The 18,618-nt window shown below is 37.6% G+C and overlaps 2 protein-coding genes across 3 annotated transcripts; both read left to right on the top strand.

Moving 5' to 3' along the window:
* Positions 1-5,133: 5,133 nt before the first annotated feature.
* LOC132168150 (uncharacterized) lies at positions 5,134-9,235 on the top strand. 2 transcript variants are annotated; one of them, XM_059579244.1, is made up of 2 exons: positions 5,134-5,522; positions 7,451-9,235. In XM_059579244.1, exons 1-2 carry the CDS (start codon positions 5,421-5,423, stop codon positions 8,858-8,860), a joined length of 1,512 nt encoding a protein of 503 aa, XP_059435227.1. In that variant the 5' UTR covers positions 5,134-5,420; the 3' UTR covers positions 8,861-9,235. The 2 variants fall into 2 exon arrangements, with proteins under 2 accessions (XP_059435227.1, XP_059435228.1); XM_059579245.1 differs by having other exon boundaries at positions 5,135-5,516.
* Positions 9,236-11,901: 2,666 nt separating this feature from the next.
* LOC132168149 (silicon efflux transporter LSI2-like) lies at positions 11,902-16,646 on the top strand. The gene is made up of 4 exons (XM_059579243.1): positions 11,902-12,563; positions 13,859-15,167; positions 15,342-15,531; positions 16,279-16,646. Exons 2-4 carry the CDS (start codon positions 13,974-13,976, stop codon positions 16,536-16,538), a joined length of 1,644 nt encoding a protein of 547 aa, XP_059435226.1. The 5' UTR covers positions 11,902-12,563; positions 13,859-13,973; the 3' UTR covers positions 16,539-16,646.
* The last annotated feature ends 1,972 nt before the right edge of the window (positions 16,647-18,618 follow it).

The following is an 18,618-nucleotide window of genomic DNA, read 5'->3' as shown; positions in this document are numbered from 1 at the left end:
ACGTGTAGGAGCATCTACAAGTCTGAAGGGTAGAATTTCGGAGCGTCTCAATGGATGGAAGGAAAAATTCATGTCTCAAGCGGGTAAAGAAGTTCTGTTAAAAGCTGTAATTCAAGCCATTCCTATGTACACTATGAGTGTTTTTCAGCTACCCAAAACACTTTGTAGAAACATTAATTCCATGATGTCCAAGTTTTGGTGGGAGCACAAGGAAAACGACTCTCGAATTGCTTGGATGAGTTGGGAGCAATTGGGTTTGGCTAAGGAGAAGGGTGGGATGGGATATAGAGATTTGGAAAGTTTTAATTTAGAACTTTTGACGAAGCAAGGGTGGTGACTTCTTCAAAATCCCGATTCTATAGTGGCAAGAGTGCTTAAGGAAAAGTATTACCAGGGTGAATCTTTTCTAGAGGCTGGGTTGGGGAATAGACCTTAGGGAGCTATTTGGATAACACATTTAGGTCCAAACAATGGAAGGCTATATGGCAAATTAAAGGACCTATGGTGGTGAAGACTTTTCTTTGGCAAGCTTGTAATGAAATTTCGCCTACCCGATTTAATCTGATAGAGAACCTGCCCCAGCTAAGCCTTCTCTCCCAGCTGCTCAAAGTAAATCATCTCCAGCTCACTCCACTGATTGTGGAATCAGACAAGCTCCAGCTCACCCCACTGATTGTGGAATCAGACAAGAGCTGGGGTCAAACAAGCCACCAAATATCATGCTCCACCTATCAAGCCATGCAATCCCCTTGATATTGGAAATCCATATCAATCCAGATCAAGCGCACCAGAATTAAGGAAACCATATCAAAGATCACACAGATTGAGTGCAACATGCCTTACACAGAATGATACTCATCTCCTCAATCTGCACACATAAGGAAACTTATTTACACTCATTCCTTTGTAATCCATTATACAATCTGTACCTTAATTCTCTGTATTTAATATTTTGTAAATGCTTTGTGTATATAATGCCTTGAGTATTCCCTTGTAATATTCATTGAGAAATATAAAGAATTATTCTTAGTTCTTTTCATAATCTCCATAAAAAGGTATTATATCTGATCCCATGCATCCAATTTGTGGATTATATAGTGAAACTGTGGGGCATATATTGTGGATGTGTCCCTCTGCTGTAGACGTTTGGGCTGAGTGTTCGAAAATGATCCATAAATGTACATCAATTGAAGTTTCCTTTGCACATGTGTTGGAAATGCTCATTGGCAAATTGGATGACGATGGAATCCAGTTAGTGGCTGTCATTGCAAGACTTATATGGTTGAGAAGAAATAAATTAGTTTTTGGTGGTGATTTTCAATCTCCTTGAACTTTATATGGGCTGGCTCATGAACAAGTGGAACATTTTATGAGAGCAGAGGAGGGGAGACATGTTCAACGTCCCTAGCAATCGAATCCAATGGTGCAGAGGTGGTTGAAACCTTCTTTTGGGGTTGTAAAGATCAATTGGGATGCGGCTGTGGGCAAAGGTGGTAGAAAAATGGGGATAGGTATTATAGTTCGTGATCATAATGGATTAATTCTTGCTGCTTTTGGGGCGTCGAGATAGTATGTAATTGATCCTACAACTGCTGAAGCGCTGACTGCTTGGAATATGGCTGAATTATGTATGTTTATGGAGCTCAATACCGTCATCTTGGAGGGTGATTCTTTGGAGGTTATTCAAGCTTTGCGCAAGGATGAGTGTTCATAGAGTCGCTATGGTACTCTTGATAAATGATGCAAAGCTGCTGCTACAAAATGTATATCAATAGAGTCTATCATGTGAAACGAACAGGAAATGTGGCTGCTCACAAGCTTTCAAAGTTGGCTTTGTCTTTGAGTGAGGAGAGACTATGGAGAGAGGGCTACCCTTTGTATGTCCGAGAAATTGTATTTGATGATCTTATTTTTGTGTAATGAAATATGTTACTATTTCACAAAAAAAAAAAAAAAATTGCCTTGCTCGATCTTCTTGTTTTATGACATTTGATTATTTACATTTATTTTTTCTTTCTTTCTTCTTTGTATGATAAGTATTCGACAAAGAATTTTACAAATGACACAGTTTCTTTTAATTCAAGATCTCACAAGAAATTAAATCATTGAATGAAGTTTTAATTTAAAACCTTTATATAGAATCTATTGTCTATTTTTTTTTCTCTTCTCATCTCCTCTCCAATCACATATATGTTTTTTTTTTTTAAATAAAAAAATGTATACATTATTTAATATTCAAGCACCGCAACGGTGATGGGGAGCAGTATAAATGAGGACGTTGAAGAAATGTGGGTAGCTGAATTTTTGTGGTTGAAATATTAAAAATTGAAAATTGACCCCCATCTACTGGATCAACCAGAACATGTGGTGTGCTGGTTTAGCTTTTGCCTTGTAGGGCCATAACCACACTAAGCCACCCCATAACAGGGTCACCTAATGAAATATCCAGTAGTTGCACCTCTCAGTGGACCCAACATTAAAAGTTGCTATTTTTTTTATTTTTTCTTTATCTTTTTCGGTTTCAGCTTCTTCTTGCTTACAGGGGGTCGGGACTGAAAAAGTGAATCACATCATTCTCAACTTTATAGTTCTAGTAAATAAATAAATAGAGTTATGAGATAGAAGTGAAAAACTTTAAAGATTCAAGTATGGCCACAAACATATGATATGCTCAATTATGGGTGATAGTTTGAATTGTACTAAAACATATCTAATGTAACTAATTTAGTTAAATAGCTCAAATCTCATAATCTCAATTAGTTAATTATGTATTAAAAATTTCTCAAATTTACAAATTGTACCAAAAATTGTTTGCGGGTGCTTAGCTTGTGTCCATGACTTCTTAGTCTAAAAAGCTTTTTAATCTTTATGTTGTTAGGTTGTGGAAAAGAGGAAAAGTGAATCATCATCATAATTCTGAACTGCAAAATCTCCTGAAAGATACATAATAAAAAGGTTAAAAAGCTAAGAATAATCAGACACATTCAAAGGTTGAAAGGTAGAAGGCCATTAAAAGTTACTTTTGAGAGAGAGAGAGAGAGAGAGGGAGATATCATCATCATTATCGGAAAGCAAAAAGATAATGGTTGAGAGGGAACCACTCGTGTAAGGTGTAAGGTTAAATTTAGAGTTTAAAAAAAAAATAAAGAGTGCTGTCACCATCTAACGCACGAGGGGTGCGCACAAAAACCCATCAAAAACAACTGGAACTGCACACGTGCACAACTTTCACAAAAAAAAGTGCCTTTGCGGTAGAAAAGTCTGAACAAGTAGAAAAGGAAAAGATGGCACTTGACGGAAACACCCTCAATAATCATACTAATTTATATGACAAGGACTTTGCCAGTTTTGCCTAGATGAGGCCTCAATCCTCATCAAGTGATTTTGGGATAGAATTATTGAAAAGATAATAGAAAAGACTTTGCTAGGATCGTTTTTAGCTAAGCTTGCTGTTTCTCTCCCTCTGTATCTTGTATTTCACTCTTTTTTTTTTTTTACTCCATTCAAATGTAACGGTTAACTAAGAAATAAATAAACAGCGTAAGAAGTAAGCATTATATATGAACGTTAATATAAATAGTAAATGGTAGTGCCGGTGCCACACAATTTATACGTCATATGTGGTCACGCGAGTCATGTGTATTAAGTATTACATTTCTCAAGAAAAAACAAAAAAGAAAGAAAGAAAAGGGAACATTATAATCACAACCATTAATCACGAGAATCTCCTTCCACCATGCCCACACACCTCTTGTTAGTCTCGCTATTAAAGCCTCCAAGCCTTTAAAGCCCACCGTCACTACTTTTATTGTGTGGCGGCATGATAAAATTTTAGAAGGGCTGATGGGCACTTCTCTCAATTCATCTCGCAATCACTAAAAACATCATTATCTTTAAGGAAACCCAATTTGTATATTAATAATGCAACATATCTTTGTTACTTCTTGTGGACGCACTAATTAAAAATTAAAAAATTATACATATATTTAATAATTTCACACACACACTCATATATATATATATATATATATATAGACACACACACAAATAAGAGAAAGAAAGTAAAAGGTTTGGTTTATAGCAGCCTTATCTAGCGCGTCAAGAGGTCAACACGAGCTACTTTAAATGTTTCACATTGTTGGTTGGGGTTTAAATTTTTTGACTGATCTAGTGTTTGGAAGGGATCAGGGGATGAGGGACAACTTAAGTACTCAGTAAAAGTAGTGAGTACACAGTATAATCTTATAACTATACATATAAAATTTCTGCTCATTAAAAAAAATAAAATAAAATAAAAAAAGCTCATAACTAGTTTAATAATGGTATCCATAAAAATCCCCCGTTCGTTGATATACAATTCTCAACTTTCACAAGTTTAGTGCATGCATATACACATTGAAGCCACTTCATCACGATAAAGGCGTTGAAAATTAACGTAAGTATGAACTTTAAGGACGCTAATTATTATTGGAATGTAAAAGTACAACCATTATTAGGATATAAGGATAGTGGATTATTATAATCTAAACACCTTATTTGTACTTGTCTTTTCATTTTAAGCTATCTTCAACCTTCCCATAATCCAAAAACCAAATTAACCAACAATGCTATATGTCATTTAAAAAAAAAAAAAAAAAAAAATTATGTGACTTTTAAAATTATTATTAAATTTATGATAAATTATTATAATAGTAATTTTGAAAGCCATTGCTCTATAGGCTATAGCATTAGTCAAAACAATTATTCTCATGTATAATTAAATCATTAAAATAAATTGGAACTCTTATTATTAAAGTGTCCAAATTTCACAAATATTTGGACAGCCTAAAAGAAAGAATTGTGGGCAAAGTGGGTCTCTCGGACCTTTTTGGAATTTCTTTAATAATAGGATCCTCATCCAATATATACATGGGATATTTATTTATTTATTTGGGTAAGCAAATGAAAATAAAAAGAAATGATAATAACAATAATCAAGATAAAGACAATAACTACATGGTATAATAACAATAATTTGACGTGGGTCCCTTCTAATTATCCCTTCACGCTGACGTGGTCAGAATTTAGCGCAAAAATGGAGGAAACTCCCCGGAGAGAGAATTGATTTTGTAATAAATACATTTATGTAGTAGTCATGGTTGCAGTTTGGTGCTGTATTTGTAGCTGTACTGTGTACATCATCAAAATCTGAATTCCGTGTTCTCAAATCTCGCCGGGCTGGGAATCAAATCATTCCCCGGCGACTCTTAGCTTCAAGTAGCCGGAAAATTCAGTAACCGTAGATTTCCAGTTCCAAAAAAGAAAATTAAAAAAACAGCTTCTTTTGCTTTTTTCTTTAATTATTTCTTCTTTTTTTTTTTTAAATAAAAAAAAAAAAAAAGAAGGCAGAGCTTGCTTTGGATCGGAACGAAACGAAAAGGATGAGGAGCGTAAATAATAACAGCGTGGAGACCATAAACGCCGCAGCTACTGCTATCGTCTCCGCAGAGAGTCGCGTCCAGCCCACCACTGTTCCAGTAAGTGTATGTGCGTATGTATGTGTTGGTTTTGTATATGATTGGGTGTCTTCAATTTTATTTTTTTCTTTGTTTGGTAGCTGAGAAAATGAGGAAAATAGAGAAAGCGATGAATATGCTGGATTTGCGTTTCGTGTTGTTTTGGTGGTTCTATGGGAAAGTGTTATCAGCTAAATGATTGGATTTGCTGATTTTTCCCCTTTTATTTTGGGTTCAGTTACTTTTTGTAATCCATTTGGCGGTGGGAAATTGCATTGGAAATGGAAAGATTTTATGTTTTTCATTAGGAAAAGAAACAAAAGGTCATGTCGATTAGTTGGTTTCATGTTTGTTATACTCTGTGTTTCTTATACTCTGTTTGATGGGTGAGAAACTGCTGGTTGAAGAAGGATAAAGGAAAAACTGAACGGACTGTTGGATCTTATGCTTGATAATCTTTGTTATATTTTCAAATTTGAAAATCTCACGATTAAGTTGATTGGTTATGTAAGGCCAATTTAGTAGAGGTTTTAGTTACCGCAGTTTTTATAAAGCGTTTGGGGTTGTACTTTTTAGGGATTGCTTTCTGCTTTTTGTTTTTTCGTTTTATATATGTGAATGGCATATTTCCTGCTTTCATTAATATCTAGGTCTTCTTCTTTTTGGTGCTGTGTTTGGCTGCTGAGAAACCGAGGGAAAGGAAAAAAGAAGAATTTATAAGAACTACAGTATTTTTAGTCAAACAAGCCTAATATACATATTTGGCTCAGTTAAGTTGGTTTCTTTGTTTTGTCATCAACTAATAGTAAGTATAAAATGTAAGATTGTCATTTTGTAGAAACTAAAATCTATCCTTGTAGTTGTAGAAATTGATTGGGTGTGTTCTTGTACAACAGTTGTCTGTGCATTCTATTGGTTAGATTGCAAATTCTTTCTTCTTTTTCTTTTTCTCGGTTGCCGTAATCATGAAAACAGAAATGCTGTGTCATGGCGGTGATCCCACTGATTTTTTGTGAGACACGTTGCCAAGGTGGGTTTAGAAAAGTAATATTAGTGTTTAATGATCCTTTAAGAGGATGACCTAGAATGGGGAACAGGATCCTCTCCTAGAATGGAAACCTGTGGATTGCTTTTTTTGGGGGGTGAAAAGCAGCGCTCTAAAGGGGAATGGGGGTAGTCTCCCCCCTTTTTCTCTTCCTTCTCCTCTTCCTCTTCTAGCTAAATTATAGAGGGCCCTGTTTATTGGTTTTTTCAAAGAGACTATTGCATTAGGGGATGCAGGGAGACATCCTTGAGAAAAAGTGACTTTGATGGCCATCAGAACAAGCCAAATTTACATGACATGTTCTAGGATCAGAAGAAATGGTCAAACTATCTAAGTTTCATTGAGAAGCTTTGCTTCAATTTTCATATTGTTGCAGTCAACTTTGCACTAAACCAGGCTGCATCTGCTGTTTTACAGGAGCACTCCAACACATAATTTGCAATAGCAGGACCTTGGAAACATTATATAGTGTTGTCAAACATATCTATATGCTAACTGGAACTAATTTTTCTTTCAAATTGCAAAGCTAAAATTGCTGGTTTACTTTGCATCTGATGACAATTTTGGGTTGTGTGGCATGTGCTGAAATTATTTTAAAGTTGGCACTGAATGTCCAACTCCGGTGATGAAGGGGGTTGTACCCATGCTTATGTTGTAGTGAGGGCTGTATATTTGCTTTGGGTGCATCAAACTATTCTTGTTGTGTAAATGCACACGCATGTGTCTGGTGATGAAGAGGGTTGTACCCATGCTTATACTGTACTGGACTCTGGCTGTGTTTCCCTCATTTGGTCTCTGATTTTTGCTTGCTAAATGATCGTGGATCTTAAAGCTAGAGAAGAAACCAGGTCTTAATTCCTTTCAAACTCTTAGTCATTCACAATTTATTTATTTTTTAATCTGAATACAGAAAAGAAGATGGGGAAGCTGCTGGAGCCTTTACTGGTGCTTTGGATCTCATAAAAACAGCAAGCGGATTAGCCATGCTATCCTTGTTCCTGAGTCAGTGGTTCCAGGAGCTGCAGCTCCTGCTAATGAAAACCCAACCCCCTCAAGTGCCATTATACTACCCTTCATTGCCCCTCCCTCTTCTCCCGCATCCTTCCTACAATCAGATCCTCCCTCTGCTACCCAATCACCTGCTGGATTACTGTCCCTCACTTCTCTTTCTGTCAATTCCTATTCACCGGGTGGAACTGCAGCAATTTTTGCTGTAGGTCCTTATGCATATGAGACACAGTTGGTCTCTCCCCCTGTATTTTCTACCTTCACCACGGAACCGTCTACTGCTCCTTTCACTCCCCCTCCTGAATCCATGCAACTGACAACACCTTCATCTCCTGAAGTGCCATTTGCTCAACTGCTAACATCTTCGCTTGACCGCGCTCGTAGAAACAATGGGACCAGCCTGAAGTTTGCATTAGCCCATTATGAATTCCAGCCTTATCAACAGTACCCAGGAAGCCCTGGTGGTCACCTCATATCACCTGGATCGGCAATCTCAAATTCTGGAGCATCAACTCCTTTCCCTGATAGACACCCTATCCTAGAGTTCCGCATGGGGGAGGCTCCAAAACTCTTGGGCTTTGAACATTTTTCAGCTCGTAAATGGGGTTCAAGGCTTGGTTCTGGATCTTTGACCCCAGATGGTGTGGGGGTTGGTTCAAGGCTAGGTTCTGGATCTTTGACCCCAGATGGTGTGGGGTTGGGTTCAAGGTTAAATTCAGGATCTTTGACCCCAGATGGTGCCGGGTTGGGCTCGAGGTTGGGTTCTGGATCTTTGACACCTGATGCAATGGACCCTGCCTCTCGAGACAGTTTCCTTCTGGAGAACCGGATTTGTGAAATGGCATCCCTCACCAGCTCAGGAAATGGATGTCAAAATAATGGAACTATAGTTAATCACAGAGTATCATTTGAGTTGACTGGGGAAGACGTTGCACGCTGTCTTGCAAATAAATCCATGGCACCTACAAGAAATGTGTCAGAAGCTTCACAGGATATAGTGGCAGAAGCCCCAAGTGATAGAGAAGGGATAGTAGCAGATAGCAAGAATTGTTGCGAGTTGTCTACTGGGGAAACATCCAATGAACTGCCTGAAAAAGCTTCTGAGGAAGGGGAGGAGCAGAGCTATCGGAAGCATCGTTCTGTATCTCTTGGGTCAATCAAAGAGTTCAATTTTGACAACACAAAAGGTGAAGCGTCTGATAAGCCCCCCATTGGCTCCGAGTGGTGGGCAAATGAAAATGTAACGGGGAAGGAAGCTAGGCATGGCAACAACTGGGCTTTCTTCCCAATGCTGCAACCAGGGGTCAGCTGATATTCAGCCTGTCAAACTTGGCTTAACCTCCACAACTTTGTGAAGATTTCTGATGCTAAAATCACTAATTCATCAGATGTAAATCTGATGGTAATAGTAAGTGGAAGACATAGCTTGGCAGTCCAGCGAGAAAAGGCCAGAGGTGAGATTAGTGTTTTGTAAATCGTAAATCTTTTATGACCCTGAAGACAATGCAGAGAGGAAATAGTTTGTTGGGATATTGTGTGGGTACTGATAGATCATTCTTTTTAGTATTTCATTACCTGATGTATACAAGAAACATCATTCACGTATAGGTATTATGTTGTGGATTATTACTCGTCTCATATGTGATAATGATATGTAATAATAAAAAAGATAAGTTTTCCATACTGAGCAGCTGTGACTTGTCTGATGATCTATGCTGGTGCACCGTGCATATATGATAGGTTGGGGATTGCGATGCTTTTCTAGATGGGGCTTCTTTTATACAATTCTACTTTTCATGAATTCCCAGCTTCGATGCTTTTCTCCTATATTGATCAATCGCCTGAAGCTTGCCATAAGCTATCTCAATTGGCCATCTGCCACTGGATCTGGACGATGCGTTGTGGAGACCATTCTCATCGTATTGTGGGTTGTGTGAGTCGTGACAATTGAGCCTGCTCCAGTTTCCTCTTCATTCCAAGCCCAATTCATAAACCCTCTTCCTCAATTCTCTGCAAGCGTGCTTCTCATTTTGGTTTGTAGGGTGTAGGAGCTAGGAGGTGAGAAAACCAAGTGTCTCGTCAAGTTTTATTTCCACTCTTTTAGTTGTAGTCGAAATTTCCGCCAATTGATTTAGTTGGGGTTACATGGCGCAATCCCAACGGTTAATTACTTCAAACGGTAGGTGATCCGAATCCAACATTTTTAAGAAGTGCATTCAATATTTATATAGGCACGGTATATTTGGATTAAGCTCCCTTCCTAAAATTCCCTTGCAATTTTACGAATGAACAACCTAGTTTATGTCGCGAGTAATCATATAAATTATCCTGTTATTATTACTATTATTATTTTTTATTTTCAAAGCTTATACGGTGTGGTTGTTCATAGCATTTGGTGCATGAAAATTAATTAATTTTTATTGGGAAAACCACATCATATAAGCTTTGAGGAGATGCGAGAATAATGGAGTAATGTATTGCATTACTTGATCTTAAGTCGCTCTTGCATTTAAAATTAATTAAAAATAAATAAATAAAGGCCATCCCAATCTAAAGGGATGGTTGGATAGGGTTGATTATCCCCTCATCTTTGAGGAGGTAGTCGACTACTCATAAAAATAATTTTAAAAGTGTGCTAATTATTCAATCACCCTTTAACAGCAGGGTCAGTCACCCTAAAAGGTAGTTGAAGTGGATCGATCACTCTTTCACCCTTAAGAAAGTGGTTAGGATTGCTAATTGTCTACTTTAAAGAGGTGGTAGGAGTGTGTTGACTATCCTCTCACACCCAAGGCGATGGTTGGCCCCTTTAGGGAGTGGTTAGAGTGGTTTAACTAATCTCTTACCCTTTGTTTGAGAGGTAATTGACACTCCCATATATAATTGGTTTGAAGGTAGTTAACCACTCCCTATATACCTTTTTTTTTTTTTTTTGGCTAATCATTCCATTCACTCCCTTGAGTTGGGATGGTGGACCACCCCCTTAGGGTGAGGCGGTGTGGTCGGCCACCTCCTAAAACATTTTTTTATTATTATTATTATTTGTGGTGAGCCACCTCATCACCTCAAAGGGGTGGCCAACCACGTTATCACCTCTACGGGGTAACCAACCACCTTCAAAATTGGTCTTAAAGTTTCTCATGTTTTTTTAATTCATTTTAAATGTATATATGGCTTAATTCGAATCATTCATTTTGAATGAATTGAAGGAATGAAGGAATTCTACGCCCCTGTAATTCTAAAAACTTGCTGGAGAATCTGAGTCATGTACAAGGCGAGTACATGAAGTGTAATTCATAAAAAGAAAAAAGAAGTACTGTAATTGGCTGCATCACATGCCAACAGCGCACAACTTGTCCTACAAAAACCTGCACCATGGGAGTTTGACGTTGCTTTCCTCATGCTGAAAACTGTAAAATCATATATGGTAGGGAAAGAAGGTTGGTCTGGCGGAGATATTGTGGGAGTTGTCTTAAATTTGTAGGGCATTGAAATGATTGATGCAATTAATGTAGGGTAGCAGATTATAATATTCTCCATTCATATATATAGTTGATGCCAGCACTTAATTGGTATATATGGGTGAACAACATAATGCTGCTTGTAGGGTACAGGTCCCTGCAGGCTGCAGCCCAAATCAAAATTACAATCAAAAGATGGAGCATGCATGCAAGTTATAAACCAGAATATCAACGTATTTGGCATAGTTGGGCAAGGTGATATATAGTTGGTCAGTATGTAAACTTTCTGCATAGGAAGCCTCAAAATGTTGTTCAATTTTCTTTTTTAAATTACGTTTATAATTCTGTCTTTTAAAATAAAGAAACTGGTGAGTGCATTTGGCTCCAAAAATTGTACGTCCAATGATCCAAATGCCTTGTAATTAAGTAGGTAAGGTCGTTTTCTTACTTATTTTTCCCTAATATATAGTATATATACTGCCGCCCATCAAGTTTTTATAAATTTGTTACTTTATATATATAGTAACAAATTTAAAACTTGATGGGCGGCAGTATATATAGTATAATACTATATAGTAGGTACATGGCGAGTCAATGGAAATGCAACATCCCTAGTATATATATATATAAAAAGTAACAAATTTATAAAAACTTGATGGGCGGCAGTATATATAGTATAATACTATATAGTAGGTATATATATATATATAGTAGGTATATATAATAGGTACATGGCGGGTCAATGGAAATGCAACATCCCTAGTATATATATATATACCTACTATATAGTATTATAGTAGGTATATATAAAAATTGCAAATTTTTGTGCCCATTCAGTGGCACGTTAGGCCACAACCGAATCTCATTTGGCACATTTCCTTTTCTTCTGCCCCTTTCCTCTCTTTCCCTTTAGTTAGTGGGAAGGATCCTCCCCTTTCTGTTTGTCTCTTATAGTTTGTTGTTTTGTTGTTTGGTTTCAGTCGGGAACTAAGATGCAGGGAAATTTTCCTGATCTCTAGCATTTCCGATACATACATATATATATATGGATAACCAACTAGGGTTTTATACAAATCTAAGCCTTTTGTACTCTCCAATGAGAGGGTCACATTTAGCCTCAAACAAGAAAATCAAATCACTGCCAAATCTACTATCCTCAGGCAACGTGAGAGAGAAATCAGCGCCCAGACCAACCGCCGGCAGAACTAGCGCCGGTCAGGCTAGATTCCGCCCCAGGACTGCCGCCGCTCAGGTCGAACGCCACCACCCACGCGGAGAGCTGCTTTGAGAAAATTCCCTTTTCCTATTTGCATTCTTCTCTAAACAAACTCTAAATCCCAGATCTCTTCATCTTCAACCCTTCAAATTGCAACACAGTTCTCCTCCACTCCTCCACTCCTCCCTACACCATCGGGCCCAGATATATACCCATCCAAGCAACAGCTTGGAACACATCACAAATACTCCATGGCAGGGGTGATGCCAAGCCGTTCAAGGCATGCCCCACTCGCTCATCAATTGATGATCTTCTAGCATCTATGAGAAACGACTCAGGTATTGCTTCCTCCTCCTCTCTCTCGCTCTCTCTCTCTCTCTCTTTCTCTCTCTGTCACACACACACACCGGGAGATCTGAGAATGGGGAAAAAGGGATTTTCTCAATCTTCCTGTGCGAACACGATTGTGGTAGCTGTGGGGTTCAGCCTGGGTGAAGGAGCAACGGCAGAACCTGCGGCGGTGTTCGGCCTGGGCAGTGGAGGTCCTGAGGGGTGGGTGCCTGGCCTGGTCGGTGGTGGTGTTTTTTTAGCTCAATCGGCTGTCACTACGCACACGCTGCGAAGTTTACTGGTTCGAATCTCCCTCCCCTCCCTTCCCTTCGCATGTCAAAAAAAAAAAAAAAAACAAAGAGGAATAGAACGTAAATTTGGCAGTGATCCAGTGTTTTGCTAACATTTGATTTTCTTGTGATAGGCTGTGTCAATCTCTTAATGGAGGACACAAAAGGCGGCTTAGGTTATGCCAAGATCTTTTAGAAATGATTCTCTTTCTTTTTAACGGTTTAGATTTAATTCCAAAAAATTTAGAAATAAGTCTAGGTATCCTTAAAATGTTACCAATTTTTTTTACTATATCTAAGCCAAATCCAATTTTTGGAATTTGGGTATCGTATATTTATTTCTAAATTTAATGACTGTTGAAGTAGCACCTTCATAAAGATTGTGGGGTTATGCGGTACGTCTGACACCTTCTCTGAAGTTGATATTCAGTTCTTATGTATGCTTTCATATCTGTTGTATATGCAGAGAATTTCTGAATCTGGGTTTTCGGTTTTTCAAGATTTAGTTTGGAATACTGAGATTGTTGTGGTAGTGACATTTCTTGAAAATAGTTGATCATTCATTCTGTTAATGTCAATATTAATGGGTATTGCAAAGATAAAAATAACAAATTCATATTGGCTGGATTTTCTTTTAATGTCAATCTTGGTTCTTCTCTTAGGGAGTTCTAGATAAGAGAAAAAAAAAAAGGAGAAGAAGAAGAAAAACTAGATTAATTGTTAGTGTTAGCTGAACTCGTCAATCCCTATATTACTTGATTTTGATTATGTACTTGTTTTGTGTTAGTTTATAATGCCTTATAATAAATCCAAAGATGCAAGAACTCTCTGCATTCTATCTTCCTAGCACTTGCTATATGCTTACTATTTGCCCTCCAGCAGTTGGACACTGTGCTTCAATGAATTTTGCTATCATGTTGCTCAAGTATCACAATTTTGTATCGAATCTATGATAGATTCAGAAGATTGAATCTCCACACAATTATAATGTTTAATTGGTTTTTCCTGGCCAGGTTACTTTTCTGTCAAGTAGATTTATGATAATATGGCATCAGCTATGGAATTTCATTAATATGTTGGCCCTAAGGACTGTATAACAATAAGACTACGGCTTACTAAGCTACAAAGATGGCCTTGGCTTCTTCTGTAAAAGTGGTTCTGGGATCATTTGCTTTCGCAATCTTCTGGGTATTGGCGGTCTTCCCAGCCGTTCCTTTTCTACCAATTGGGAGGACTGCTGGGTCCCTCCTGGGTGCTATGCTAATGGTAGTATTCCGAGTCCTAACTCCAGATCAAGCATATGAAGCAATTGATCTACCAATCCTTGGTCTTCTCTTTGGGACAATGGTTGTCAGTGTCTATCTAGAAAAAGCAGACATGTTCAAGTACTTGGGAAATCTTCTCTCATGGAAGAGTAAAGGACCAAAGGACTTACTTTGTCGAATCTGCCTGATTTCAGCCATTTCAAGTGCCTTTTTTACTAATGATACCTCTTGTGTGGTATTAACTGAATTTGTCTTAAAAATTGCATGGCAACATAATCTCCCGCCTCAACCTTTCCTTCTTGCCCTGGCCTCTAGTGCAAATATTGGGTCTTCAGCGACTCCAATTGGCAACCCCCAAAATTTGGTTATAGCTGTTCAGAGTAAGATATCTTTTGGGAGTTTTCTAATTGGAATTCTCCCTGCAATGCTAGTGGGAGTGGTTGTCAATGCTCTAATTCTTCTATCCATGTATTGGAGGCTGTTATCAATTCAGAAGGATGAAACAGATGCAGCTGTAGATGTTGTTGAAGAGGAGGGTGTGGATTCTCATCGCTTTTCACCAGCCACGATGTCACATGTCACATCCTTGGATTCTCAGGAGTGTAACTCTAGATTGGAAACTATAAATGTGCAAGGCTCTCCAAACGTGCATGGCAACACGGGTCATGTTGAGACCATTAGAAACCGGTTAAGTTCAAATGAGAATGAAATCCACAGGGTCCCTGGTGGCACGTTGGATTCTGCAGGGAATTCTAGTGCATCGAAAGAGCTGGAAAATGTTGTATCTCCTCCCAAAAGGGAGGAGATCATTCCTTCAAAGACTGTTGTTAGATCAATGGACAGACTAAGAGATGCACTTTCTATAGAGTCTTCAGCAGGAAAGGAAAATTTGATCATTAGATGGCAAAGGATGTTGTGGAAGCCGTGTGTTTACCTTATTACTATAGGAATGTTGATTGCTTTGCTCATGGGGCTGAATTTGTCATGGACTACAATTACTGCTGCACTTGCTCTTGTGGTTCTTGATTTCAAGGATGCTAGGCCTTGCCTTGAAAAGGTATAATTTGCAAATTTACATGATGCTGCTCTTCTCCTTTTTCAATTAGTTTTCCCCTTTGTCTATCAATGGGACTTCAAAACTCTAAAGCATACCTTGTAGGAGATTATGAATTACATGGATGGCTTGTTGGAGAGTTTAAAATATCTTAAGTTGATTTCTCTTCTTTGCCAGGTCTCCTATTCGCTTTTGATTTTCTTTTGCGGAATGTTTATCTCAGTAGCTGGCTTTAACAAAACTGAAATCCCAAGAACTCTATGGGACCTCATGGCGCCTTATGCACGGATTGATCATGTTAGCGGGATAGCAGTTCTTGCCATTGTCATTCTTGGCCTGTCAAATTTGGCTTCAAATGTACCAACTGGTATGTTAGTGTATTTCTTCCATGTCTTTTTCTATTATATGTCATCATTCTATTTCTTTTTTGGATCTATCATATATATAAAATTAGCTTCCTAGAGTAACACCTGGCTGTAAAGTCTGTTTATGCAACTTTATGTTAGCAATTGCAAGGATGCCAAGAAATTGCTAGCAGTGCAGATTTGGAATGCATATGATCTGAACATTTTTTGGCATTTATGGTTTATTAAGATTTCTGGATGCTATATATTTTGGTATGGTTTGGACTTTGAATACAGAATATGATCTCTTAGGTATGTCAAAGTATAACCAGTATGGGTTTTTTCTTGTTCTCAAGCTTTCTTTCTGCACTTGAGACAACTTGATATTAATTGTTCTCATGCATGGTCAAATCTTAATCAAGTGAGATTGCACCATCGTATACTGAACAATTCTTTAAGTTTGACAAGTATCTTTAACTGCCCTTTGTACAAAAGTTGGCACCCGCCTGGGTCATTTTCTCAATAAACTGTATCCCTCACCAGAAGAATAAATTTGATTTTTTTCCATCCACATATCTCTGTAATCTAAAGTTCCTTTCCATCTACATCTCTGATTAGATTTGTTTTTTCTTTCATATAAAAATAACCTAGGCTGCATTTAGATGTGGTTTAAATTACTTAATTGATATGAATTTTTGAGCTTTGAGGATTTTGCTCCAACACATGAGGATGAGGGTCGCTTATATATAAATCATGCTTATACTGTGTAGTTTTGTTGCTGGGAGCACGAGTGGCAGCATCGGCAGCCGCAATTTCTGCAGCTGATAAGAAGAAGGCATGGCTCATCTTAGCTTGGGTTAGCACGGTAGCTGGGAACCTCTCATTACTGGGATCAGCTGCCAACTTAATAGTGTGTGAACAGGCTCGCAAAGCTCCACGTGGGTACAATTTATCTTTTTGGACCCATCTCAAATTTGGACTCCCCTCGACCATCATAGTCACTGCTATTGGTTTGATACTCATAAGATGATCATGTATGTTGTGTTGGTTTGACAAAACTTTTTAGATAGTGTTTTTTGCTAAATGGTTGTTATGTAATATAAAGATGAAAATAATTTTGAGAATTTTGTGCTTTTAATTATTTGTTAATATATATATATATATATATATATATATATATTGGTTTTTGTTAAAGAGCAAAAGGCAATTTTAAGTTTTTAACGTTGTAACAATACATGATCTAGAAAAAAAAGTGTATAACTATAATGATCTCCAAAAGCTGGCGAAGATGGTTTTAGATAGATGTCCACAGAAGAGAAGTATAAGGTAAATTGTGCATCACTTGACATGTTTAGTACATAGCCTAATACACATGGAAGGTAGTGGCATATGAGACGTCAACGTCATGGGTTTCGCGTGCAGGCACAGCCGTTACCTATCTAATCGACCAAACCGCACCCAATTCCTCCTTCCTCGATAAAAGATTGGGTTTGACCGACCATTGGATGTCTTTTTCCATCTCAACAGGAACCAAGCTCAAAGGTCAACGTGACGTGACCCCATCAATAATTAAGCCGCTAAATACTCAAAAATCCCAGAGTTAACTTTATTTTTTCTCCCCGTAGCTTTTTTATTTTTATCATATGCCTTAGGTTGATATGGGATTGCGCCCGTCAGTCGACAGCATGCTTTGGTCAGGCTCCACGCTGACCATCACACGCCGACACGCTACATTTCACTTCATTTTTTTTAAAAAAAAAATTTAACAAGATTTTCGAAAAAAAAAAAAAAAAAAGAAAAGATTGCGGCTCCTTCAACTCAAGAATCGGGTGGTCGGAACTACTCCCCAAGATTGGTGGTCGGGGAGCCACACTCCAACCACCGCAGGGATTACCACCCCATCCCGGTTAGGATGGGGGTGGCTCGGCCACCCCTAATCTTTTTTTTATTTTTATTTTTAGAAAATACTTTTTTTTTTAAAAAAAATAATAATAATAAGTAGATGCCACGTGTCAACATGTGATTGGTCTACGTGGAATTCCGTTAAGTCAACTAATGGTCAACTGACGAACGACTAACTTGGTCTATTATCAAAACTACAAGGATCTCATGTGATAAAAATGAAACCACAGGAGGAAAAAAATAAAGTTGGGAAACCCCAGGGGGGTTTAGAGTATTTAACCTTAATTAAAAATAGACTGTTTTAAAAACTATAAAAATCTCCTGTAATTTTTTTTTTAAATTTTTTTTTTTGATATTTCCACACAAGAGAGGGGAAGATGAATTCGAACTAGTGATTTTCGCTTCATAAGGTATGGTCTCCAGTCAATTGAGCTACCCATTGGAGACAAAATCTCCTGTAATTTTGTTTTACAATACTTGAGCCAAATTCTCATCAAAATCAAAATATTTGACAACAATGCTTCTTCTTTATTCATTTCATAAAAATATAGTATATTACTTTAACAAAACAATGTCATAAATATAATGAGAAATTTATTCCATTCAAATTTGCTCAATGTTTTGTTTAAACTCTTTGAATTTCACCGTCCCAATCAATTTCCATATTTGCAGCATGTAGTCCTCTATAATCTCAAGATAAAGTCATCAATTATTTATAAAATAATAAGGATCTCTATCCAGTTAATTAGTGTATTTTAGAGGGGTAAATTGTCTAAAAAATTAAAATGACAATTTTACTCCTCTAAAAAATACTAACCGGAAATGAAATGGAGATGATTTTATTTCGACATTTGATACCCACGATTGGGGTGGAAATGGTGATGAAAACCCCATCAATTACGAGTTATTCCAATATTAAATTAGAGAGATTATCTACAGTAAAATTGTTTGTCAAACTTTTTTTTAAAAAAAGTTTTACTTCGAACTGAATAGAAAGAAATTGCTTCAATTTCAAACTAGTTTTGCCATATTTTTCACTTCCACCCTTCATCATTCTCCTTAGCCTCTCAGCTTTCCGTTGCTTGCTTTCACACTCCCTTTTGCCTCCATGTGCTCGCGTGTGCTCTTCTCATCCGCCAATTCATCGCCCTTCCCCAAAGTTGCAGTTGTTGTTGTAGGGCAATATTGTTGTAGTTTCATTTGGGGTA

This window comes from Corylus avellana, chromosome ca1, assembly GCF_901000735.1.
Source record: "Corylus avellana chromosome ca1, CavTom2PMs-1.0".
NCBI lineage: Eukaryota > Viridiplantae > Streptophyta > Magnoliopsida > Fagales > Betulaceae > Corylus > Corylus avellana.
The sequence above is the reverse complement of the archived record's forward strand: the minus strand, read 5'-3'. Positions and strand labels throughout refer to the sequence as shown.

Coding starts and splice junctions, on each gene's coding strand:
- LOC132168149 (XM_059579243.1), top strand. CDS start 13,974: ATGGCCTTGGCTTCTTCTGTAAAAGTGGTTCTGGGATCATTTGCTTTC. Junction 15,168..15,341: donor CTAGGCCTTGCCTTGAAAAG/GTATAATTTGCA, acceptor CTTCTTTGCCAG/GTCTCCTATTCGCTTTTGAT. Junction 15,532..16,278: donor GGCTTCAAATGTACCAACTG/GTATGTTAGTGT, acceptor TATACTGTGTAG/TTTTGTTGCTGGGAGCACGA.
- LOC132168150 (XM_059579244.1), top strand. CDS start 5,421: ATGAGGAGCGTAAATAATAACAGCGTGGAGACCATAAACGCCGCAGCT. Junction 5,523..7,450: donor CCACCACTGTTCCAGTAAGT/GTATGTGCGTAT, acceptor ATCTGAATACAG/AAAAGAAGATGGGGAAGCTG.